This window comes from Battus philenor, unplaced genomic scaffold (assembly GCF_028537555.1).
Source record: "Battus philenor isolate CCGP_79_NKW_IND1 unplaced genomic scaffold, ilBatPhil1.0.hap1 SCAF_27, whole genome shotgun sequence".
In the NCBI taxonomy this organism is placed as follows: Eukaryota; Metazoa; Arthropoda; class Insecta; order Lepidoptera; family Papilionidae; genus Battus; species Battus philenor.
Window position 1 is genome coordinate 2,053,094 of NW_027181690.1, and position 23,426 is coordinate 2,076,519.

At 35.6% G+C, this 23,426-nt stretch overlaps 1 protein-coding gene across 1 annotated transcript; it reads right to left on the reverse strand.

Moving 5' to 3' along the window:
• Nucleotides 1–250: 250 nt before the first annotated feature.
• CtsK1 (C1 family peptidase 26-29-p) lies at nucleotides 251–23,313 on the reverse strand. Its single transcript, XM_068769098.1, has 16 exons — nucleotides 23,178–23,313; nucleotides 23,002–23,089; nucleotides 20,961–21,048; nucleotides 13,811–13,916; nucleotides 11,231–11,354; nucleotides 10,343–10,478; nucleotides 7,966–8,081; nucleotides 7,052–7,166; nucleotides 6,189–6,269; nucleotides 4,454–4,578; nucleotides 3,645–3,746; nucleotides 2,977–3,103; nucleotides 2,454–2,559; nucleotides 2,012–2,101; nucleotides 1,232–1,329; nucleotides 251–594 (listed from the first exon to the last, which is right to left on the reverse strand). Exons 2-16 carry the CDS (start codon nucleotides 23,060–23,062, stop codon nucleotides 408–410), a joined length of 1,662 nt encoding a protein of 553 aa, XP_068625199.1. The 5' UTR covers nucleotides 23,063–23,089; nucleotides 23,178–23,313; the 3' UTR covers nucleotides 251–407.
• Between the last annotated feature and the right edge of the window lie 113 nt (nucleotides 23,314–23,426).

Genomic DNA, 23,426 nt, shown 5'->3' on the forward strand with positions numbered 1-23,426 from the left:
ATTTGACCTATATTACTATGAGTATAAGGTTCACATTCCTACAAGCTCTTGCATATATATGTAAATAATGTCACTGAAATCTCATCTTTGTTGCTAAAAAAATGTAATAAAATGTTTTTTTTTATAAATTCATTACTTTGCATACCTTTCTAAGATCATATATAGACGTGTATTTAAAATTAGTCCCTATAACAAAATGCATAAGGTATTATTTGAACTAATTTGAAAATGTGTCAATCGCTTAGAAAAAGGTTAGCTTAATGCCATTTCAATTTAGTACTTATCTCTAGAGCCATAAGGTGTTTTTTTGATCTATTTGACTGCAAAGGACTTATATCTTAAATTTATGTAAAAATAATGTCATTTAAATCTAGTTTTTATTATAAGGGTGTAGGGTTTAATTTAGTTTATATGAGTACATAGGTCGGTGCAGTTTCAACGCCACAATTGTTGTTCTTCGAGGACATTAGCACGTAGCCGTCGTTGCCCCACAAGTTGGACCACGAGTTCTTGATCAGCCAGTACTTCTGGCCGTTCAGTATGCCGTACCCAACCGCCAGGACTGCATGGTCCAGTTCATCTATTTTGTTTTTGCTGGAAACATTAAAGTCACATTGTCTTGACAGGTGCGGCATGAGTAAGCCCTCCCTATCAGGTGGGCCAATGACATAGTCAAGATCGCAGATCTTTGCAGAAAACGTCAACCTTGCAGTGGAAATCTAACATCATGATAATGATGACTTTATACTATTGTTTAATACATATAAAATTCTTGTAGAAATCAGAATAACTATAGTATAATACTATATATAAAAACCTGTTATGCGCTTATTTCGTGGCCCCACTGCCTTCGGTGGGTGTAATTTCATAAAAAAACTTTTTTGCAATTTTTTAAAGAACATCCGAGCCCAACCATCTTGCATATGACATCTTGACAAACCTGTTCTTAGCTGATCTCGACTTGGTGTGAGGAATATTCCTACCAGATTTCAACACCCTAATCCTTATGGTTCCCCAGATATCGGGATGAGTCAGAACATAGGTGGAAATCTATTACATACACTAGCTTTCCCCCGTTCGTTTCGGGTGGCGTTTTCGCCCATTTCGCAAAAAGAATTTTATAAAATACGATTATTTTATTATTTCCCCTGGTATTTAACAAAAAGAATAAGAAGTCATTGTGTAACAACGTTTTTTCTTCTATCATGCAATTTCTTTTTGTCATACTCACCACTGGGGTTCAAAGTATACGCCGTGGGAATAGAAGCTGAAACTCTTGTGCGAGGCGTCGATGGCCACCGATATAGGACCGTGCTTGAAGATGGCCAACTGTGGACAAAGTCACTATGTATACCACTGGCTTTATATACCTTCAAATTATTGGAGTATTCCCCTGCTGTTAGAAGAGTGTGATCATCATCTCTAAGCTCTACTGTATTGTTAGGAAAGAGATAATATCAGTAAATACACATGCTCATTGATTAGTTAAAACGAAGTAAGGATTGGAGCGTTCACATGGTGGCAATAAAGTAAAACATTGAAAAAACGGGACATCCTGTGACCACTAATCCGTAAAAATTTGACACCTGTCAACTCATACTGGACAGACGGGCAGTATCTATATTATAGAGACGTATATATCCCAACAGTGGGAAAATAACAAGCACTACACAAAATGTCCACTTATATGTTATCACTTGATATCAAATAAATTGTGTCTTTGTCGCTGTTAGACTCTTTATATATTTTCTACCCACGCTTTTTTCCTCATGATCTCTCTTACTCTCTCTGTCTCTCTCCCTATCTCTTCTCCCTTCCCACATTTCGCGCCCTTTCTCTCACTCCTTAATCCATTCCTGCTATCCCGCTCTTGTCTTTTATCTCTGTCTGTCTTATTAACCTTTTTTAAAGAGACGAAACAAATATTTTACGCAAAACATTTAGTAGTAACAAAAAAACTAATTCCAGCATCGGATTTATTACTAAAAATTAATATATTGTGTATACTCACTCTTAGCGCATTCTCATCGTTGGTGGTCACGTTTACCCAGCTCTTGATGGAGGTGACCAGCGTCACGTTGTCCACGTGACAGTAACCGTCCTGAAATCAGACTCTAATAACTCACCACAGTAAACATAAAATAGGGGATCCATAAAGAGATTGAGATCTCTCATTTCTTCTCTATTTTGCTATTTCATATTTTAGGGACAAAGGACAATGAGTAAGTCCCCCACTAGGAGGAACGACTACATCGTTAAGGACATAGGAAGGCGCTGGGGCATCATTATGGGAGAGCCCTAAGCCTTTCAGTGAGCTTCTATCGCAATACTATGAAAAGCACTATTTTTTTATGTATCATAAAGGAAGGAGTTGTATAACTTCCTCCAACGGTCCTCAGGCTGCTGATGAGAAGCTGTTTCTCTCTCTCTCTCTACTAAAGAGAACCACCAACCTGTCCCAAGTAATCTCCATAGTCCTCTTCAGTGGGAAGTCCATGCTTCATGATCCACTGGTACGCACGGAAGTCTTCACCACCATCGCATCCGTTGTTGCCGAATCTGAAAAAATGTATGATCAAGTCGGATTCCAACAAATAAACCGTGTACCATGGCAGGGGTGAACAAACAATTCATAACAATTCGTAAATTTTTCAAAATTTGTTGTGTCAAACCGATTAAATAGGTAATAAAAAGGCACACAAAAGTGCACAAACATGTGTATAAATTATATTTATTGAAAACATAACGAAATATTTAATATATGTTTATTGAACTAAGTATATGAAACAATATTTTTTTTTAAATGATAACATAAAAATCAAAATGAACCTCTTGTATATTTATCGATAGCCACAAAAATAATGAAAAAGAACCGAATGCGACTTGCGAGCCGCAGGTTGACCTCCCCTGATCTATAACTAGACTAGACTAGAGTACCAGTGATGTTGACCCGGTTCTCGTATATTGATCACTCACCCCCACGAGCAGTCGATGAGCGCCTGCTGACTGAGACGGACGAGGTGACCACCGTTGTGCAGGAACAGTGCACCTTCTACCGCGCCCACCGTGCCGAACGACCAGCACGACCCGCAAACCGACTGATCTACAATACCATACCAAAAATACTGATAAAGATTTGTAAAATAAAATCTGTAAAAAATCAATTTAGGAGGAAATAGAGAGGAAAAGAGGTAATACATGAATGATAATGAAATGAAAAGGAATGAATGATAATGTAAGGGAGAGAGGAACGAATGAAATGAATAAGATAAAAATAGAAAATTAATAAATTATTTGAAAAACTATTACTGCATACCCAAAGACAGGGAAATAATCCAGAGGGCCCCCGATAACTGGGGCCCTTTGCCGGGGGCATTATTAAAAAATACCATAGAAATCCATTAGAATTCCATTTCTAACCTAACATACATAATCAGTGAAGACTTGTCTGTCTTCTAGTTTAAACTATTCATTTGTATATACTACTGTGATCAAATTCATCCAGCGGGGTATATAAGGTAATCCTAGGCTGGTGTGAATTTCTCCTGAATGAATAGAAGGCTGAATATATATGTATATATGTATATGAATGCAGATAATGTTGCACAGTTTGATATCAAATAAGATTCTAGAATTAATATAACCTTTGACAGGTGTAACAGCGCCGAAAAGCCTCCAGTCGAACTCGGGTGGTAGTTTGACACTCATCTCCTTCAATTCAGCTTCGCCGTACGGGAAAGGCAGTCCTGAAAATCAAAAATATATTAATATATATATACACTTTAGTTTATTAACCTTTCTGTATTACCAATGAAAGGAAACGCAACGGTCAATTATGGGCCTCATAAGAATGCTCCAGGTCACCCAGAGAGAAATGGAGAGAGCGATGAGATGGAATCAGAAATTACGAGATCCACAGAAGAACCAAGATCAAAGAAATGCTCGTCTGAAATGGCAGTGGACGGGGAACGATGGTCGTACAACCGATGGCAGTTGTGTCCAATTCTCGAGTGGCGACCACAAACCGGTAGACACGGGGTGGGCAGACCCCCACACTAGGTAGACCGACGAGATAGTTAACCCTTAAATGCATAATGATGAAAAACTGCAATTTACCACTTAAACATTACACAGTAATACACTTAAAGGTAAATGTATAGTGTTGTATGTCTGCAACATAAGGTTATATAATCTTTTTTTTTCAATAATAATGAATATATATATTTTTAAAGTATAAATAAAATTCATGTGTTTAAGGGTTAAGGTAGTGGGAAATCCCCGGATGCGGGCAGAGCTGATCTATGGGAGAGACTTATGTCTTGCAATAGGTGTCCATCAGCTGAAAAGAAGAAAAATTCCCTTTCTCCATATATATCACTTACAAAAGCACCCTAGCGTTTATTTTTAGGCACTAAGCCGTTTTGAATTGTAAAATAAAATAAGTGAATCTCACCAGGGGCGCTGGGAGATGTGTGAGTGCGACCACGGAGCGCAGACAGCTCGTCTTCCGTCCAGTCAGACAGATGGTTCACAGCCAAGCTGAACCCTCGGCGCGCTCGGTTATTTGAGTGTATAAACCTGTATGTAAATTGTTAAAAATTTAAACCACTACAGCCAGTGTAAACATAAGCATACATTAGTGGTGATAAATGCAATAGGTAAAAATAAAACAAACACTAAAATATAGAAATAAAAGAAATATAGTAGTACCAAATATAGTGCAATACACAGCATAATATAAGATGATAATTATAAAGAAAATACGTGTTAAATATTTAAACAATAAATGTAATGTTGCAAAATAAAATAGTAAGGAAACCTAGAATGTAGTGGTCGAGGATGGATGTACAGCTAATGGAATGAAAGAGAAAGACTGGAAAAATTGTAGAATGAAAGAAACAGTACGACAGATAATATGCTACATGAAAGAGGAGAATGATAATAATAAAAAATATGAATAAATTACTAGAAATAAAAAGTCCCTGTCCCACACGAGATATGGGAACGAGAGGTCCCCAACAGCGGGGACCATAAAAAAAAAGCATACAGTAAATCAAAATCCTTTTACTTATGCACAACGAGAGCGAGGACCTTTCTAGAGTACTGCAGAAGGGTTATAGGAGAGACAGACGAAGGAGAAGCAGGCAAAAAAACACGATAGTATATAAAACTAGTCAAATACTTTAATCTGTGGTAAATGTAAAGAAAATAGGAGAGTAAAAATTAAATTATAAACATATGTAAATGTAAAAATAAACCAATTAAGGAATTAAAAATGTAATAAAACAAAACAAAATGTAAGCCTGTTGTATTCTGGTGCGAAAGCGAAAGTGAGGTGATGAATGATGGTTTTTTTACTCTCTATAATATATTTAAATTTACACCAATACCTTTTTTCTTTTGTTTCTTTTCGCGTTTTTTTTTTAAAAATTACATCGCTGCTTAATTAATACTAATTTGTTATGGCCTTATTTTGATTTCGAGGCTGTACTACTGTACGGCTGTACTTTTTTTCTAAAAAATGGCAACACTTTCTATTCGCGACATACCACTAACACGGGGATTCCCTTTCTAACCAAAACTCAACGATATTTTAATACAGTATTATTTTCACTTTATTTTGCTAATTTTATAGTTTAGTTTCGATTACATAGTGTGTTGTTATATAGTGTGTTGTGCTTTTTTAAAAAGACAACAATAGATTTATGTAAGTTCACGAGTTGTTTCTGGTTATAAAAATGGTACCTTAACCCTGGAACCTATCTTCGATCTTTGCATGGTTTGCTACAGAAAATTTTAATTCACTTTTGGTCATTTTTTTGGAAACGTAACCACGTCGCAAAGGCATTGGTGTAATTTAATTGTCATTAAATTTAGTCAACATTGTTATTCAACATTCAAACTAGAAAGTAAAAATTTTTTAAAGGTGCCTCTTTCGGATTACAAGTGGTTTCATAAAAAATATTGTACAAAGTAAATTTTAAGGTTGTTTCACCTACATAGAAAGAAACACATAACAGAAACATTATTTATATCTTGACTTTTAATGTAATTTTAACTTACGTGTACTGCTGGTGTATGTAATAAAATAAATCTTTGATTAGCTAATTATTTTGAACATTTAAAGTTCAGTATCATCACCCGTACATACCACACTGCAATTATATTTATATATATATAGAACATACCGTAGGTTCTGTCTGAAGATATTCAAACGTTTCGCATGTTCCACTTCGCTGGCGTACTGCTTGTTGTGCTTCCTTTTGAACCTGCAAAACAACTTTATTGGAACCATTGTTGTTCTATAGTTGTAAATACGAGACTATACATGGTGATCAGTTAAAAGTGTTTTAATACGTGAATTATAACTTATTTACTGTTAATATATGGTACACTCTACACAAAAATCAATAGTTGATAGAGCATTTACGAAATTAGGATTACTACCGATATAATAATTAACTTCACCATTTCTCCATGCAGACTTCCATAAATTGTAGAAATAACACAACTTCTCATTTTCAGGTAACTATATTGCATGAAACAAACACTTTTTGTAGCATAAGTCGAAGGGAAGTAAAACCATACCGCGATATAAAAGACTAGTGGCGCCATCTGTTGAACTAATTCCTAAACTACCAACGAATTAGAAATTCTTTTAAACAGCCAGACTATCGTGTTTAAATATAATAAAAGTAGTAAAATACAACAGTTGCTCTTTTAAATGAAATTAAAAAAAAATCATTTGTACATTCTGATATCAACCATGTGAATGAATCAACGAACCAAGTTTCACACATTTCCGATCAACTAAAAACTATTAGATGCTGTAATAAGATTTATCGAAATATATACTTCTAACTTTAGATTTAAAGCTAAGAATAAGAAGATCCAAGATATCTTTTGAAACATTAACAATGTAATTTTTTTTAAAAAAACTGTGCTAAACATTCATTTAGCAGCTTTTACACCAATAACTGATCACCCTGTATTTACTTAGAATTTAGTCCTACTACTCTTTGTTTGCTTGTATAATGCTAGAAGTCCTGACCTGTCAAACTCCTCGTGAACGTGAGAGTCTTGCACGGGATGCACGAATTCCTTCATAGGGTTGAAAGTTGAGTAGTGCCGGGTGCCGGGGCCCGGGAAAGATGTGCACTGCATACCTGTAATCATATTCATGTTATTGAATATGCTGGAGGGAGGAGGATGGAAGAGAGAAAATAGGAGAAGGAAAGGGAAAGAGAACAAGGCGGAGAAGGAAGAGGAAGTTGAGAGTGGTGGATTGAGATGAAGGGAAGGGATGAATGTGGTAAGGAACAATGATTTTTTTTATTTTATTTTTTCCAATTTGTATCATAAGGGCGTTGCCGCTTTTGATATGGATATTTCTTCTCCCTGCTGCGTGTCATTACAGCGTTTTATTATTACTTGCAATTTTACTTACAGAAAAATGTATGCATATAAACCAAATAAATTGAAATTTACTCAATGATTAAATGTTATTTGGTATATTATTACAGCTTGGAAATTCATGCTTTGACTATACCTATTTAATGGAATCAGGCGTTACCTTGCGGAAGTCCATCCTAAGTAAGAAAAGGACCAATATTTAGCTACTTCCGCACAGTCAGAGTGACACTGTGTTTGGCACTAATCGGTGTAACATAACTCCTGAGGATGCCCCGTGGAGGATTGAAACACGTGTTGAGTGATTTAACGGTGGCAGTTATGTAATTCGCATTGTTTGCCGCATGCGCATTTATCAGCGGGTTCGCGGGCGGTGCACTTTGTTGCACGACTACCACTGCATGTGCGGAAGTGGTTAGCCACTTATTAATATCGGTCTGATTGGTACTGATAAACAATCCAACCTTTCAGTACCAACGGTCATTGTTTGAAAATGGTATCAACCCACTTAAATTAGATTGGGGGGGGGGGGGGGGTAAATAATATTATACTCACTGCTGTCGACGACGAACACAGCTGGATCGATTTCATCAACATCGTAATCCCTATAGTCGAGATAATAGTGGTCGTAATGGGATCCAAGCAGAGAGTTGAAACCTTTCATCTCGTATCTGAAAATTTAAATAACATATTGAGGACCCCAAAGAAACCTGAAATACATACACCAGGGACCAAACAATTTGTGGCAAACTTGTACGTTTGAAAATAATCATCATTTTTGAACTTACACAATACGATATATTCTGGGTATTTTGGAAAAATATGTCCTCCTATCGTTTTGATGTTTTTATTTGTTTTTAATATTTATGATATATACATACGTATGCATGTTTGTATATATGTATGTTTTGTACACGTTAACTACCCCTTATTTATACTTCTATTGTTTGCATACTATGGTTGTCTGTAAGAAATTGCCTCGTGTGATAAGACCACCCATTGTACTTTTTTGTACGAGGTTGGATTGAAAAGTACTCGGCCTAACACAGATCCATTCGATTCTAAAAATCAAATCTATCCACATTATTTAGTTCAGTTCAGACTAGTTCATTGTGTGAAGTTCGAAACGTGTGCGATAATTAGTTGTGATTTTATAAATTTATTAACAAAGTAATCGGACGTAATTTCCGCGAATGGAGCAAATCGAGCAGCGTGCCGTCATTAAGTACCTCCATAAGAAGGGGCTATCATCAAAAGCCATCAATGATGACATGGTCAGTACATTAGGCGATTGTGCTCTGTCATATTCATCCGTCAAAAAATGGATAGCAGAATTTAAGCGTGGTAGAGAGAGTGTGAAAGATGAACCCCGCTCTGGAAAGCCTTCGACGTCAACTACAGACGAAAATATTTAAAAAGTACTTGATTTAATAATGGGAGACCGCAGATTAAAAATTAGAGAGATAGCCGAGATTATAGGCATCTCTTATGAACGAACTCAAAACATCATTGTCAACGAGTTGGGTTTCCACAAGGTGTCTGCGAGGTGGGTTCCGCGACTGCTTTCAGTTGAACAAAAAAGGACGCGATTGACTATTTCACGCGACTGTTTGGAGTTATTTGAAGCGGATGCAGATGATTTTTTGAATCGTTTTGTTACTATGGACGAAACAAGGGTTCATTACTGTACACCGGAAACAAAACAACAATCAAAACAGTGGAGAAGACCTGGTTCACCACCCCCTAAAAAGGCTAAGTCGATTTTGTCGGCAAATAAGGTGATGGCTTCAGTATTCTGGGACTCAAAAGGTGTGATTATGATTGATTATCTTGAAAGGGGTCAGACTATAAACTCTGATTACTACTGCACCTTACTACGTCGTTTACGAGAGGAAATAAAAGAAAAACGTCGAGGAATGCTCAGAAGAAAAGTCCTGTTTCATCAAGATAACGCCCGTGTTCACACGTCAGTACAGTCAATGGCTGAAATTCACAACTGTGGCTTTGAACTGTTACCGCATCCGCCGTATTTACCTGATCTGGCACCATCAGACTTCTTTCTGTTCCCTAACCTAAAAAAGCACTTGGGAGGTCAAAGATTTTCGACAAACGACGAGGTCAAAGCAGCTGTAGACGCATATTTTGACTCTAAGGAAGAATCATTTTTTTTCAACGGTCTAAATGCTTGGAAGGGGAGGTGACAAAAGTGTATTGAACTTGATGGTGATTATGTAGAAAAATAAAAATATAACTGATTTAGTATGTGTTTATTTTCTTGGTTAGGCCGAGTACTTTTCAATCCACCCTCGTATATTCTCATGAAACTATTTAAATGTATCCTTGCGTGCAAAGTAAAGAATATTAGAAAAATAATTTTATATTACTTATTCATTCTTTTTAATTTTACATATAATTTTTATTTTTTTATTTACCATAATACCAACAATGTAAAAAAACCTTTCATTCTTTTTAAACTTTCAGATGAAAGACTAGTAAAATTTTGATCGCCCACTGTTCATAGGCCATTAACAACCCCCTTCCCCCCACTGATTTCCTATAAGAGCGATTGAAAACGTATCTACTATTTTTCGTCAACGGATCTTCATCCTTCTTAATTCGATGTAATGTTTATATGAAAAAAACATTTTGACTAGTACATTGTATTAAACATATAAAGTTAAATTATTGTTTATATCCTGAAACTTTACATATCTTCGCTGACACTACCTCTCCTATTTAGGAAGAAATTTTATCGGCCGAGACTACTTTTATTGTCGGGGTCGCAAAAATGTTCATCAAGAGCCGCGAGTTTGACACCCCTGTCGTAGAGCAAGCAACTTTGAGCCTGCCAACAGGGCCAGAGATATAAAACACATTGATTGTAGACTTTCGTTTTGACACATTTTGACACAAGACATTAAGGAAAACCTACCTGACTGGAATAGGCACCTGATCTCCACGAAGACTCTTCTTGTACTTCACCCACATGGTGTACTTGTTGATCTTGTCGCCGATAGTCTGGACCATGCGCCACTTGGATGTCTCCACGTCTCGCATCGTCTCCATACCTTGACATCCACATTAATGGCATTCTCTTACAAACAAATATTATTTTCTCTGTTTATTAAAGCTACAGTACTTAGAACTGTCCCCACTTTGTCCTATAAGACAGTCGACGACATGAGAGAGATGTCCACGGATAATGGAGGGAGTTACTGTTTCATCATCATCATCATCTAAGCCACGGCTGAACGCAGACCCCTCCCGCCGCGCCTTTGATTTCTAAATATGACTATCGTCCTTTTTTTGGTATCGGGTGGAAATCTTCATGACGGACACAAGATACCTTGCCTTCTGGGGTAAGAACAGGGTTATGTGGGATTCCTTTGGGGGTTGGATCTCTTACGGAAATCACAGCTCCCCTCCACTACTGTGCCAAGACACATCCCGAGAGGAATCTGAGCGTCCCCTAGACATCTTATTGATCTGTATTCTCTACTCCAGAACCTTCTATCATTACAGTCTTGTTCATTTATTATTTACTATAGCGCTACCGAAACCGCTGTACCGCGCCTTAGGACGCGCGGCGACGGAATGCCTCATGCCCTTTATTCCTTAACCCCCACCTCGCCGTGCTCTCGCACTATAAACACTAAAACACCAGAAGCGCTTTACCGATTCCTATATAAAACAATTGTCTTGTTAACCACAATACTGATCTAGGCATACCTAAAACTGTCGGGTCGCCATCGGCTCCGACAAATTCTCACTTTAAACACACAGAAAAAGACACAACGAAACTAATCGCCGTACTACTTACCGAGGAATTTGAAGTCTGTCAGATCAGGCAACACCGACTGTATATTCACCGCCTGGCCTTCGGTTCCGTTCACCTGGAGGCAAGTGTCCTTGTTCAGCTCCTTTTCCGTCGTAACTGGTGCTATCTGTTGACATTTATCTTTTGTCATTTAATGTTTACTCTAGCATTTATATCTATACGTGACAGAGCGCTGGGGAAGCCAAGCCCTAGTTAAGAAGTAAAATCCTCCCTCAAACAATGCCATCATGACCAGTCTTAAGCTGCCCGCATTCATCTACCTTCGGTCCACCTAACGAGGGGCCAAATCAAGCTCCGTCTACCGGCTCATGGTCGCCATTCAAGAATGTTTTGCACGAGAGATGCGCCCCGCCCACTGTAACTTCAGATGAGCAGTTCTTTGATCTCGCAGCTAAGCTCCGAGCATAACCCTCTCCCCGTTGCTGAGTTGACTATACCTTCGGTCGGGCGAGGGGCTAACAACTCAAGCTCTGCCTACCGGATCATGGTCACCTCTTTTGCACAAAAAGCGCCACACCCACTGTAACTTCAGACGAGCAGTTCTTTGATCTCGCAGCTAAGCTCCGAGCATAACCCTCTCCCCGTTGCTGAGTTGACTATACCTTCGGTCGGGCGAGGGGCTAACAACTCAAGCTCTGCCTACCGGATCATGGTCACCTCTTTTGCACAAAAAGCGCCACACCCACTGTAACTTCAGACGAGCAGTTCTTTGATCTCGCAGCTAAGCTCCGAGCATAACCCTCTCCATTGCTGAGTTGACTATACCTTCGGTCGGGCGAGGGGCTAACAAAACAAGCTCCGCCTACCAGCTCATGGTCACCTCTTTTGCACAAGAAGCGCCACACCCACTGTAACTTCAAACGAGCAGTTCTTCGAACTTAGTTCTTCTCCGGATCTCTTCATTTATGATTCGATCTAGCAGCGAAACTCCGTAGGCCATAGTCCTCTCCATTGCTGAGTGATCTTTAGCCTTCTAAAGCCAATTGCAAATGATCACGTCACAGATGTATAAGTTGCTTTCGTCTTCTCCATTGCTGAGTGATCTTTAGCCTTCTAAAGCCAATTGCAAATGATCACGTCACAGATGTATAAGTTGCTTTCGTCTTCTCCATTGCTGAGTGATCTTTAGCCTTCTAAAGCCAATTGCAAATGATCACGTCACAGATGTATAAGTTGCTTTCGTCTTCTCCATTGCTGAGTGATCTTTAGCCTTCTAAAGCCAATTTCAAATGATCACGTCACAGATGTATAAGTTGCTTTCGTCTTCTCCATTGCTGAGTGATCTTTAGCCTTCTAAAGCCAATTGCAAATGATCACGTCACAGATGTATAAGTTGTTTTCGTCTTCTCCATTGCTGAGTGATCTTTAGCCTTCCAAAGCCAATTGCAAATAATCACGTCACAGATGTATAAATCATCACCGGCAACACACACTTGAACAACCAACAAATAATAATAATAAAAAAATATTTTAAAAATATAGCGAAAAACAGATTACATTCCGGCACAACGTACTTTTAAAGGTGACATTATTCATCAGGGGGCATTCACATAACGTCTAAAATAAACAAGTTTTTGCCCGGAAATGATATATCTATCGTGGATCCCCATTTTCATTTCATGGACCCCCAAATTTTTTTTCGCTGACGTTGACCCCTTGCAGGTTGTGAATCACTGATCTAATGGTTGTTTGGAAAAAAAGTGTCTGTTACAATTAGATTACCTTTAAAATCTACCTTTACTTATTTCACATAAAATAAATCATTTAGAGTTATGAGTTGAACAAATAATCACGTAAACAAAGAGAAAGGTGACATACTAGAAGATAGAAGCCTATGGTCTGGTCTTCTCTGGAAATCCAATTATGAATGATACGTAGACAACGAAAGATTTACAAGAGTGGCAATGATCAGGCCACATGGCATTAGTTCTGAAGTAAAGACAGCAGACTTGCAAGAGTAACATATGACGCCTCCACATAAGTTGGATGGACGACTGTGGTAAAAAGAATGCTAATCTATAAAGGGGGGGGGGGGGCTATGCCCAGTAGTGGATGTTCTTCAATTAAATCAGTGATTTCCAAAGTGGTCTATGTCGACCCCTAGGGGTCTATGACAACCTGCAAGGGGTCTATGTCAGCGAAAAAAAATTAGGGGGTCCATGAAATGAAAATGGGGGGTCCACGTTAGTGGATCTCAACACATACACTGATAGTACCTATTTACTTACATCATACTATCTTATAATATCAAAACATTTACATTATTTATAAAAATACCTATGAAATAAAAAAAATATTATATATGTTTATAAAATTGTGTAAGTTGTAGGATGTTGGTATTCGCTTTGTGGTCGTAATAAATTTTGAACGTACACTAAACTTCACTACAGTTAGAAATTTACAGGAAATCAATATCAGCTAAGTAGGGGGTCTACCCAACACGGAAAAACATGGCAAGGGGTCTACGACACAAAAAAGTTTGGGGAACTCTGAATTAAATAACTCAAGATATTAATTAATAAATGGAACCGCTTAAAATAAGTCATTGTGGAAGAAACTCACCTTTATAGAAGTACCATATTGAGGGTAGACACTGGAAGTCATTTGATAGGTTCTGACCATTGTTCCGTAATAATCGATGCGCGACTTGCCGTTCTTGCCATCGTACCTGGAAAGAGAACCATCATGAGATGATCTAAAAGAGTTTTAGTAAGAGATTCTCTTTTTTATATATATTTTTATCTTTTATTTGTGAAGCAGGTGACAAGGTCTAACATGGTATATGATGACCTAGAATAAACCTATTCACTCTAGTCTTGAAGATTTCTCAGTGGCGTACCTAGAACTTTTGCCCCCCGGGGCGATCTCCAGTTTGCCGCCCTTTCTATTATATGTCAATCAAATAGTGGTTTTTGATTTAAAAATTATTGATATATTACTTCAAAGTAATCATATAAACTTTTCAAAAGAAATGACATTTATAAACTGACATCAAAAAATTTTAGTTAGGAAAAATTGCCGAACAAAGTCGTAAAGATCCTTTTACGAATTCAACGAATTTTAATGAATACAATAAAATAAAATTATTATCTTGTTCTTGAATTAGAATCCAAAATTTACACTAAAATGCATTTATATACACCGAGGAAATTATTCCTAATATTATATAATATTAATTCGAAATCATAAATTTAATCATAATTTATATAAATCAAATATTAAACTTATAATAATCATTTATTATTCAAGGAAGAAAATAAATTTGAAGTGAAAAAGTTGCATGCGTATAAGTAAATATAAAAAATGCCGCCCCAAGGTAAGTGCCGCCCGGTGCGGACCGGAATGGAGAGCTGAATAACCATAAACATCATCATCAGTATGACTTGTTTGCTACTAGATATAGAACACCTCCAAGAATTTCCAAAAGGACCCGTTGGAAACGGTTTGCATCTAGGGTTCCTATGACTTTAACAAGGCCCATCTGATATTGGTCCCTGGTTTCTACTCCAGAACCTTGAGGTTTCTCGGCTAGATTATAGCGGTTGCTTTTATCCATATATCTCCTCATCTCTAATTCCACCTCGAAGAGATCCAGCTCTTTCTATCTTGGCTCATAATTCTACGAATAATTAAAGCCAATAGTAAACCTTCAAAGGCACATGTGGCTGACCAATCGCAGGTTACTCCCCCTTTCCCCCTCTTACATAGTACTTTTTTTTCATTGCTATAATATTACAGTAACGAATGTAAAAATTTACTTTATTTACACCAGTTTAACACTGCGTTGCCAGCGCAACTATGACCAGTGCCGTACAATAGGCAAGTATATTTAATTTTGTATTTTTTTATACTAAATTAACCCTTAATTAGGCGCATGGGGTCAGGGCCGCTTGAAATTCAAAAAATATTGGCTTACAGTCTTCAGAGCGTACTAACGCTCTTTCTAGCTTCCTCATTCCCCCCGGGGTACACAAATTAGTCGCATCCAGAACATTAACTCTTGCGCACACATCGCTGTCCTTTAGAGAGCTGACCCCATGCGCCCAGTTACGTTACATTTTTTGGCGAAGGTAAGTTTTTACTTTTGTGATTTTTTTTGTGTTTATGTTAGTATATTGTTTATTATTAATCTTTGTATGTGTCTATTTTGATACGGTATGATTTCTTTATGTATTTTTGTGTTTTTTTCTATGCTTTTTCTTTTTTTTTTAATTGAAATGCCTAACGATAAACAAGTATTGCAATGGCTGGATGAAGTGCTTGATGAAGAGTAAGATGTTGCTGGTTCGGATTCGCAAGACGAAACTTTAAATGATGCTGTCATTGATAGTGCTCATAGTTCAGAAAGCGAAATTGAGGAGTCTGAACATATCCAAGACATCCCTGCATCAACGGAAGATAATTATTTTTTATCTCGACATACTCAGAGAAATGGCCCGAAAGTGAAATGGTGTAAAGTACCACCATCGAACGCAGTAAGGACCCGAGCACAAAATATTATTTTACGTTTACCTGGAGTATAAACATATCTGGCATCAACGCATTTGTCATACACAAAGCGAATACAGAGAAGACTTTGACATATACAAGACGGATTTTCTTGAAGAAAATAGCTGCGGCACTTGTGGAAGATCACCAAAAACGTCGCATACAACTACGTGCTGTACCAGCGACAACAAAAAAACGGCTCCATGAAGTTTATAATGTGAACAAGGCGGTTTATCAATCGACAGCTAAGCGCGGGCGCTGTTCATCATGTCCTAGAAAGGACGACAAAAAAGTGCCAACAAAATGTTTCAAGTGCCGTAAATTTATTTGCCAGCAACACTCAAGGACTTACTGCGTCGGATGCAGAACAGAAGATTCCGCTGATGAGACTGAATAAATATTATTTCTTAAGTTGATCTCGGCTATGCCAAAAAAATTAGTTTAAAGAGAGGTTTACTGTTTTGTTTTTTTTTTTAATATTTTTAATGTCATAGTAATTATTTGTTTCTTAAAGTTAAGTATATTAAAGAACTTTATTAATTACTATAGAAATCCATTAAGTTTTATTCCCTTTTGATACTCTTTTCTCAATGTTTTTTTGGGGTCATTTAAGACCCCATGCGCCTAATTGAGTGATTTTTCTAATGCGCCTAATTAAGGGTTAATGTACACCTATCCCCCGATTTACACGGTAGATACGTTCCTGAGAAAAACGTGTAAATCGAAAATTAAAAATTTTCAGTCATAACCGTGTAAATCGAAAAGCTTGCAGAAAATGCATAATTTTGCTATTTAACACTTGTGATTTTTTTCAATATTTTTAGGTGTACACAGAAATAAAAATAAAATGCATTGACAAAGTTAAAATATTTAATATAAAACACTGTTTTTTTTATTTATTTACAATACATTAAACAGAAGAACTAAAAATAAAACCAAAGGTGTTTTATTATCCTTTATCACTGTCAGGAATTGCTCTCATTCTTTTTTTCGGAATGGAAGGTTCGAGTTTACTTTCATTACTCGAAATTATTTGTGCCGATTCGATATTTGAAGCAGAAATATTTACATTATGAGAGATGGTAATAGAATCGGTTATTATAACAAAAAAAAAACTTATTTGGAAAACCGTGCAAAAGCGAAAACGTGTAAAACAAGTACCGTGTAAATCGGGGGATAGGTGTACATTGTTTTGTCATTGGCGTGCGTATTAAGGATTAATAAACTAAACATCTCAATGTATTAAAATTTTGATTTAGAATTCCACGATCCGTCCGTTTGTTTTAGATAAACGAATAATCAAGTAATAAACAAATGGGGGCGAGTAAAGCCGGGTCAAAGATCGGCTGCGTCATGTTGACCGCTGAATGTACACGACATGGAGGCTATCAAAGTTTCCGATAAAGTTCAAGTTGTACAAACAACTCACAAGCGTTCATGTAATAACGCTTCGTATTGCTAGCCACTACAGCAATACATTTCGTTTTAAATCATTTTCGCGCGTTCGAAATTCGAACACCGATTTGAATTCGAAAGCCGTTAGTGATGTGACCGATGTCATTGAATTACGGTTGCACGCTAATATACGATTAAATACGAAATATTAGGAAACATTAAAAAATTATAAAATTTTATAATTAAAAAAAAACAATTTCTAGTAAGGAATACATTTGTTATATAGATAAAAAATAGCTAGGGCAGTCATCTAATATTTAAAGCATCAATCTTGAAAAATCTAAATTTTTCATATACAGTACCCGGCGATAAATACTGCACATCGATCTTTAGAAAGAAATAGTTTGCTAATTTCAGCTTCGTAGAGCACTATCTCTGTCCCACACTATCTATGTGACGTTTCGTCAGTCGTTGTATTCCGTGCGACAGAGATAACGCTCTACAAAGCCGAAATTAGCCGATCGTCTCTTTCCAAAGGTCGTTGTGCAATATTTAATGCCGGGTACTGTAAGTTTTTGTATGTTACCCGTTCCCGTATTAGACTTAAACTACATAAAAAGTCAATTTTTTATAAGTTCGGTCTATTTTATTATTATTTTTCGGTTAACTTTTAAAAGACATTACAAGAGAGAGTTCATTGTAAAATAATACAAAGTAGTTATTTATTGTAAGCCTGCAAGGTAGTATATCAACGGTGTCTTTATTTCGAATCTTTTTAAAATCACCGTTTCTCTATTCACTGGTCTAGTGGCCAGTTATAATTCAAAATAAACACATGGAAAAAATATTTAACAAATCTTTCAAAGAAGATTATTAATTTATAATGAAATGTAAATTTATTTAAAAATGAAAAAGGGGATGATCACTTTGATGTTCATCAAATTGGGCTCTTCTGGCATTTTTCTCAAGAACACAGACGATCACCGTAAATAATCCTAAATATATAATCAATATTTTATTCGATAATTCGAATAAATGAAACAAAAGAAGACGTTTCAATCGCAGAACTTATATATTATGTATTAAGAAACAAAACATTTTCTTCTCTAAAATACTTTTAAGTTGATTATTTACATCTAAGACTGCACAATAAAATTAAACAAATAGAAATTGAGGTCAAAGAAATATTTATTTCATTGACATCAAATAAATGTATGAAGCATCAATTTTATCTAGAACAAATAATAAACAAAGCTACTGTTACAATATGGCCGGCATATCTAATTACATATGCTGAAATAACAAAAGAATGTTTCTCGAACGTTTAGAATTTCGACAAATAATGCGTTCAAAATCGATGAGTAAGATAATTAATTGAGTACATGACTAAATGAACAACGCAGCTAAATAAATATTTAATCTTATTCTGTTTTTTTATTAGTTAGAAATCTAAAATTAGAGGTATATCTATAGATATATATAATGAATTTTTGTCTGTCTGTCTGTACTCGATAGATTTCAAAAACTATATCTATCTAATCTAATTGGCGTGAAGAAAATTTTTACACGTTTTGTTTTAAATCAGAAGTTATCATTTACTTTTTAATATTATGGCTATATTATACAATTTTTAAAATATATATATATATGTATATATATATAAATATATATATATATACATATATATCTTTACCAATATCATCATCATCATCATCAGCCACAATACGTCCAGTGCTAGACGAAAGAATAAAAAAAAATTCCAATAGCACCGTTTGAAAGCGGGCTGCATCCCGCATCCTCCATCCACCCTGATAAGATCAACTGACCACCTGGTGACGACCTGCGTTTGCCGGTACAACGTCCCCACACCAGAAATTTAGGACCCTAGCGGCTTTATAGTACTATACTTCTTACCTCCTCTTCAAAATTTCAATTTGCGTGACCATATTGGCAGCTTTCGGTCAAGATTAAAATGTATATTATAATATAAATAGTAAATAAATAAATATTAAAAATAAATAAATTGTTAAACAAATGATAAAAATAATAAACATAAAATGGTAGAACTCTGGAGGGAAGGCGAAGAAAGTCAGGAAAATGGAATAAAAGTATAGAAAGAAATGAAAGAAATTGTGAAGGAAATTAGAGGAAAGAAGTCTTTCATTCTTTCCTCTAATTTCCTTCACAATATCTTTCATTTCTTTCTATACTTTTATATATATTGAGAAGAACGAGAGATAAGTATGTATAAAAAATTAGGTGAAAAAATTATGAAAATAAACACCCTGTCAAACCCTATGGTCAAAGGAGAAGTCGCAAAACATTAAAATGTGTGTACATGTTTTAAAATTAAAAATATACTTCTTAAGAAAAGGTATACACATAATTTCTTTGTTAGTACTAAACAGGGGTGTTACCAAGAAAAGATGACGGATACATAACATAGCATTGTTTGGATTTACTCAGAAATAGACACTACCATAACTACAATTCACATTGTCAAACTGTTGTCACCTTAATATTAAATAGACCTATTACAAGTGTTTAAGAAAAGAATTTTATACATTTTGAAACCAAAAAAAGGCTTCACTACCTTAAATAAGGTTGTTGGTTAGGCACTTTCTACACCCTCTCAAATCAAACCCACAGAATCTACAAATGCCATTTGGGATCCAATAGGCGTCTCCCGAAGATTGCTTCAATACAAGACATAGATACTGTATGATCATGGGTTGGGGTTAGGGAAACGCAGAGTCAATAAAAATACACCTTTTTATGTTCTAGAGTTTGGGCAACAGGCAGCGATTCTGTCCACAGCAGTACTTTCCTTACTGTTCTTACTATCATGAGTTTACTTGTTTTTCACTTCTCTTCGGGATGTAGACTGATCTAGAATGCCCCCAATATTGGCTTTTATAGTCGTCAATGACACTCTAGTATGTATAATTTTGATATTTGAACGTTTGAAAATGGCATTGTCAATTCTCTTGCAAGCCAGCTGTGCCAAGCCAGTGTAAAACCTCTGCAGTCGTAACAAAACTATAATTGGGATACTCCTTGTAATGGATTTGTCACACCAACCTGTTGAACTTTTTCTAGACATTTTGTGTGTGACAGCTATATTGACATTTCCTGCCTTTATGACAATACAATGACTGAAAACTTTTTGACTAACATAAGAAACAAAAGTAACCAAATAAACTCAGTGGAGTGGCAAGAATTTTTTATATAGCCCCTTTTTACATACTTTGCAATCATGTGTGAGCAGAGATCTTTTTAACAATAATAATTCTTTCAAAAATCTTTCATTTTCATTCTCATCATACATCCTTCTTAAAGTCTTCCATCCGTTCTTCTGTCTCCACATCACCTTTCATTCCTTTCCATTCTTTACCACACATGACAAGGCAAGGCCTCCCCCAAATATATCTCTGTATACCATAATTGCTATGCTTGGCAGGTAAGTTGGCAATCGCAGTGTTGTATTATGGTACACAGCAGTCGCTGCTGCCTATCCCTTGAAAACTTATTTGTAAACAGGGGCAATCCCATATAATGCAATATCCCAGTGCCTAGTTGTTTAAAACCGTATTCTGGGAATTGGACTTGCTATCTACGAACGCAAGTCTCAGACCTCTACTGCTGCACTACCTCTGCTCACTGAATAATAATGCACACACTTTTGAGTGACTAAATGTATCTTTAGACTTGTTAGTAGAAAGCATTTGATTTTTAAATTCGTCCCGTTCACTTGCTTTATGTGAAAAAGAGATACTGTTGATTACAACGCGAATGAAAGTGTAACAAAAATGTAACATGTTCGTCTTACCATGCATAGAATGGCTCATGCAGTTCAGCATAAGGGATGTTAAGAAGGCCTTTCACTGTGTACACGTCACTCCATTGAGGTGGATTCTCTACAAAAAAAGAAAATAGAAATATAATTTACATGCTTCTTTAATATACAGGGTGATTAGAAAAAAGTATAAAAGCATTAAACGGATGAATGTTTAGCATATTTGCTGACAATTAATGAATGACACACACTATTCAAAAATCAATAATTTCAGAAATAAGAAATACAGGACCCGGCGTTAAATATTGTTTTTAAAGGAAAATAAAAAAGGTAAAATTTTGTGTGTATATATATATATATATGTACATATACATAAATTTCTTTATAATCTCTGTAGTGCAGTGTTTCCCAACCTTTCTGATCTATGCCTCATGAAGAGTTTTCTAAATTTCTTACACCCCCATATGTAACATACATAATTTTTATATTCCATTAAAAATGATTAAACTTGTGTTGAATCCAGTGGCGTAGCTATGGTATTTGGGGCCCGGGGCAAATTGGGGCTTGGTTCCCCCCCCCCCCCCCCTAAAGAGTCTAAATAATTTCAAAATTTAGAACAGAATGTAGTTAATATATATTTTTTGGTTTTAAATAATAATAAATCTATATAAAATAACATTAAATATATATCTATATAAAATAAATCTATATAAAATAACATTAAATCTTAATAAAATTTATTAGGAAAATTTAAAAACGAACAATCCTCGTTTTTTGACCTGCAAAGTCATTAATCACATTTTCAAAATCAATAGTGTCGACTAGTTCATGTTCTATTGACATTATTGCAAGATTATTTAATCTATTTATCATTAAATAATCTTGCAATAATGTAATAATTAATTATTTTGTCATTTAGGGCCCTTTTAAAAAACACTTTATGTGTTTTGGGAATGAAAGGCTTATTAAACACTGTGTATATTATATTTTTGTAACCGTTTACTTTTTTTTAATGTTCATACTATTTAACAACTTTTTTAGCACAAAAATAGTAAAACTTTTATGTTATTTACTTTAAATTATGGTTTTCATTTTTCTTTTAACATTTCATTATTCATCATTCAAAAAAAAAATTAAAAAAAATTATTTTCAACTTTGCTGCCCCCCCTGCTTGTGGTGCCTGGTGCGGCCGCCCCGCTCGCCACCCCCTAGCTACGCCTCTGGTTGAATCTATTTTCGAGTTGCGCCCTTGTAAGGCATGGGTCCCATGTTGGGAAACACTCCTCTAGTGCCTTAGTTCTCAGTGGTCCAAGTGGACCCCAAGGGTACAGGAAAACTCAATGGCAGTCTAGTTGGTGTGTCAAAAACAAGGGGTTCAGAATTTTTAAGCAATACCTTCTTCAATATTTACACCCAGAATAAATTAATAATTTGATAAATTTAGGAGATTTGAAATTTTGGTAGATATATAGCTATGCGGGTCCACTAGAATTCAGGAAAGTCTAGAAACCTCTAAGCTAGTTCATTGGTTCTCCAACCCCTTGACAAGAAATAAAAATGGCCAATATTTTAAATGAGATATTTTTTCATGTAAATAGTATATAGCTATGTAATGTATAATATTTACATTTCCTATTGTTAACATAGAAACTTAAGCCTAGAAATTGTATTTAATTATCTTATTATTTTTAATAACTTATTGTTTATAATGTCTAATTGGAAAGCACTATGAAAATAAATACCATTTACAAATTTTAAAACATTCTTTTTAATTTTTTTATTCAAATATTCCTGTTCCATAGCATAATTATATTTATAAAGAATTCAGCATTTTTATTGTCCTTTTGACCTTAATTTCACGAACTCCATTAACAATACAAAATATTTGAATATAAACATCTTAATCACTTGTTAGTAAGAATTGCAAAAAAACACTATAATATGTTTTACGTTATAAATTGTGTTTTTAAACAAGCTAATGTTTTTTTTATAAAATTTCCTTTTCATATCAAATTTAAATAATGCTACACATTTATTACAAGTAATAAAGAACAAAAGAGTTGGTATAACATACGTTTATCCACATATCCGAGAGCGGAGCCCGCGCAAAGGCACAAAAGTACTCCGAACAACATCGCAGACGCGCGGCTTCTACCGCAGCTCTAAACACAATGAAGTCGATATAAATAATTTTAAATACAATGCACAAAAAACGTTAGGCCCTTGTAAAAACAAAAGAATTCCGAGCACCTGCAAAACTTAATCGCTTTCCCGTAATTGCACAAGAAGCTATTTCAGTAACGTTGGAATATTTGTAATTATACTTATGGGAATTTCTGTTTTGAACTGAAATTACTTTTTTATCGTATGTCGTATTTCACTGCATGACAAGGTATAAACTTAGCGCAAAAACATTTTTTTTTATTCTGACGCACATAAATTTAAAATCTAATATAATTGAAGATTAATAGTTAAAATCAACGAGGAAAATGAAGTATA

What these genes read in the sequence shown, in the direction of transcription:
- CtsK1 (XM_068769098.1), bottom strand. Translation starts at nt 23,062, where the DNA reads ATGTTGTTCGGAGTACTTTTGTGCCTTTGCGCGGGCTCCGCTCTCGGA. An exon ending in CATGAGCCATTCTATGCATG is followed by an intron (nt 13,917 to 20,960) that starts GTAAGACGAACA and finishes TTCTCTTTCCAG; the next exon opens with GTACGATGGCAAGAACGGCA. An exon ending in CTCATCGACTGCTCGTGGGG is followed by an intron (nt 2,560 to 2,976) that starts GTGAGTGATCAA and finishes ACATTTTTTCAG; the next exon opens with ATTCGGCAACAACGGATGCG.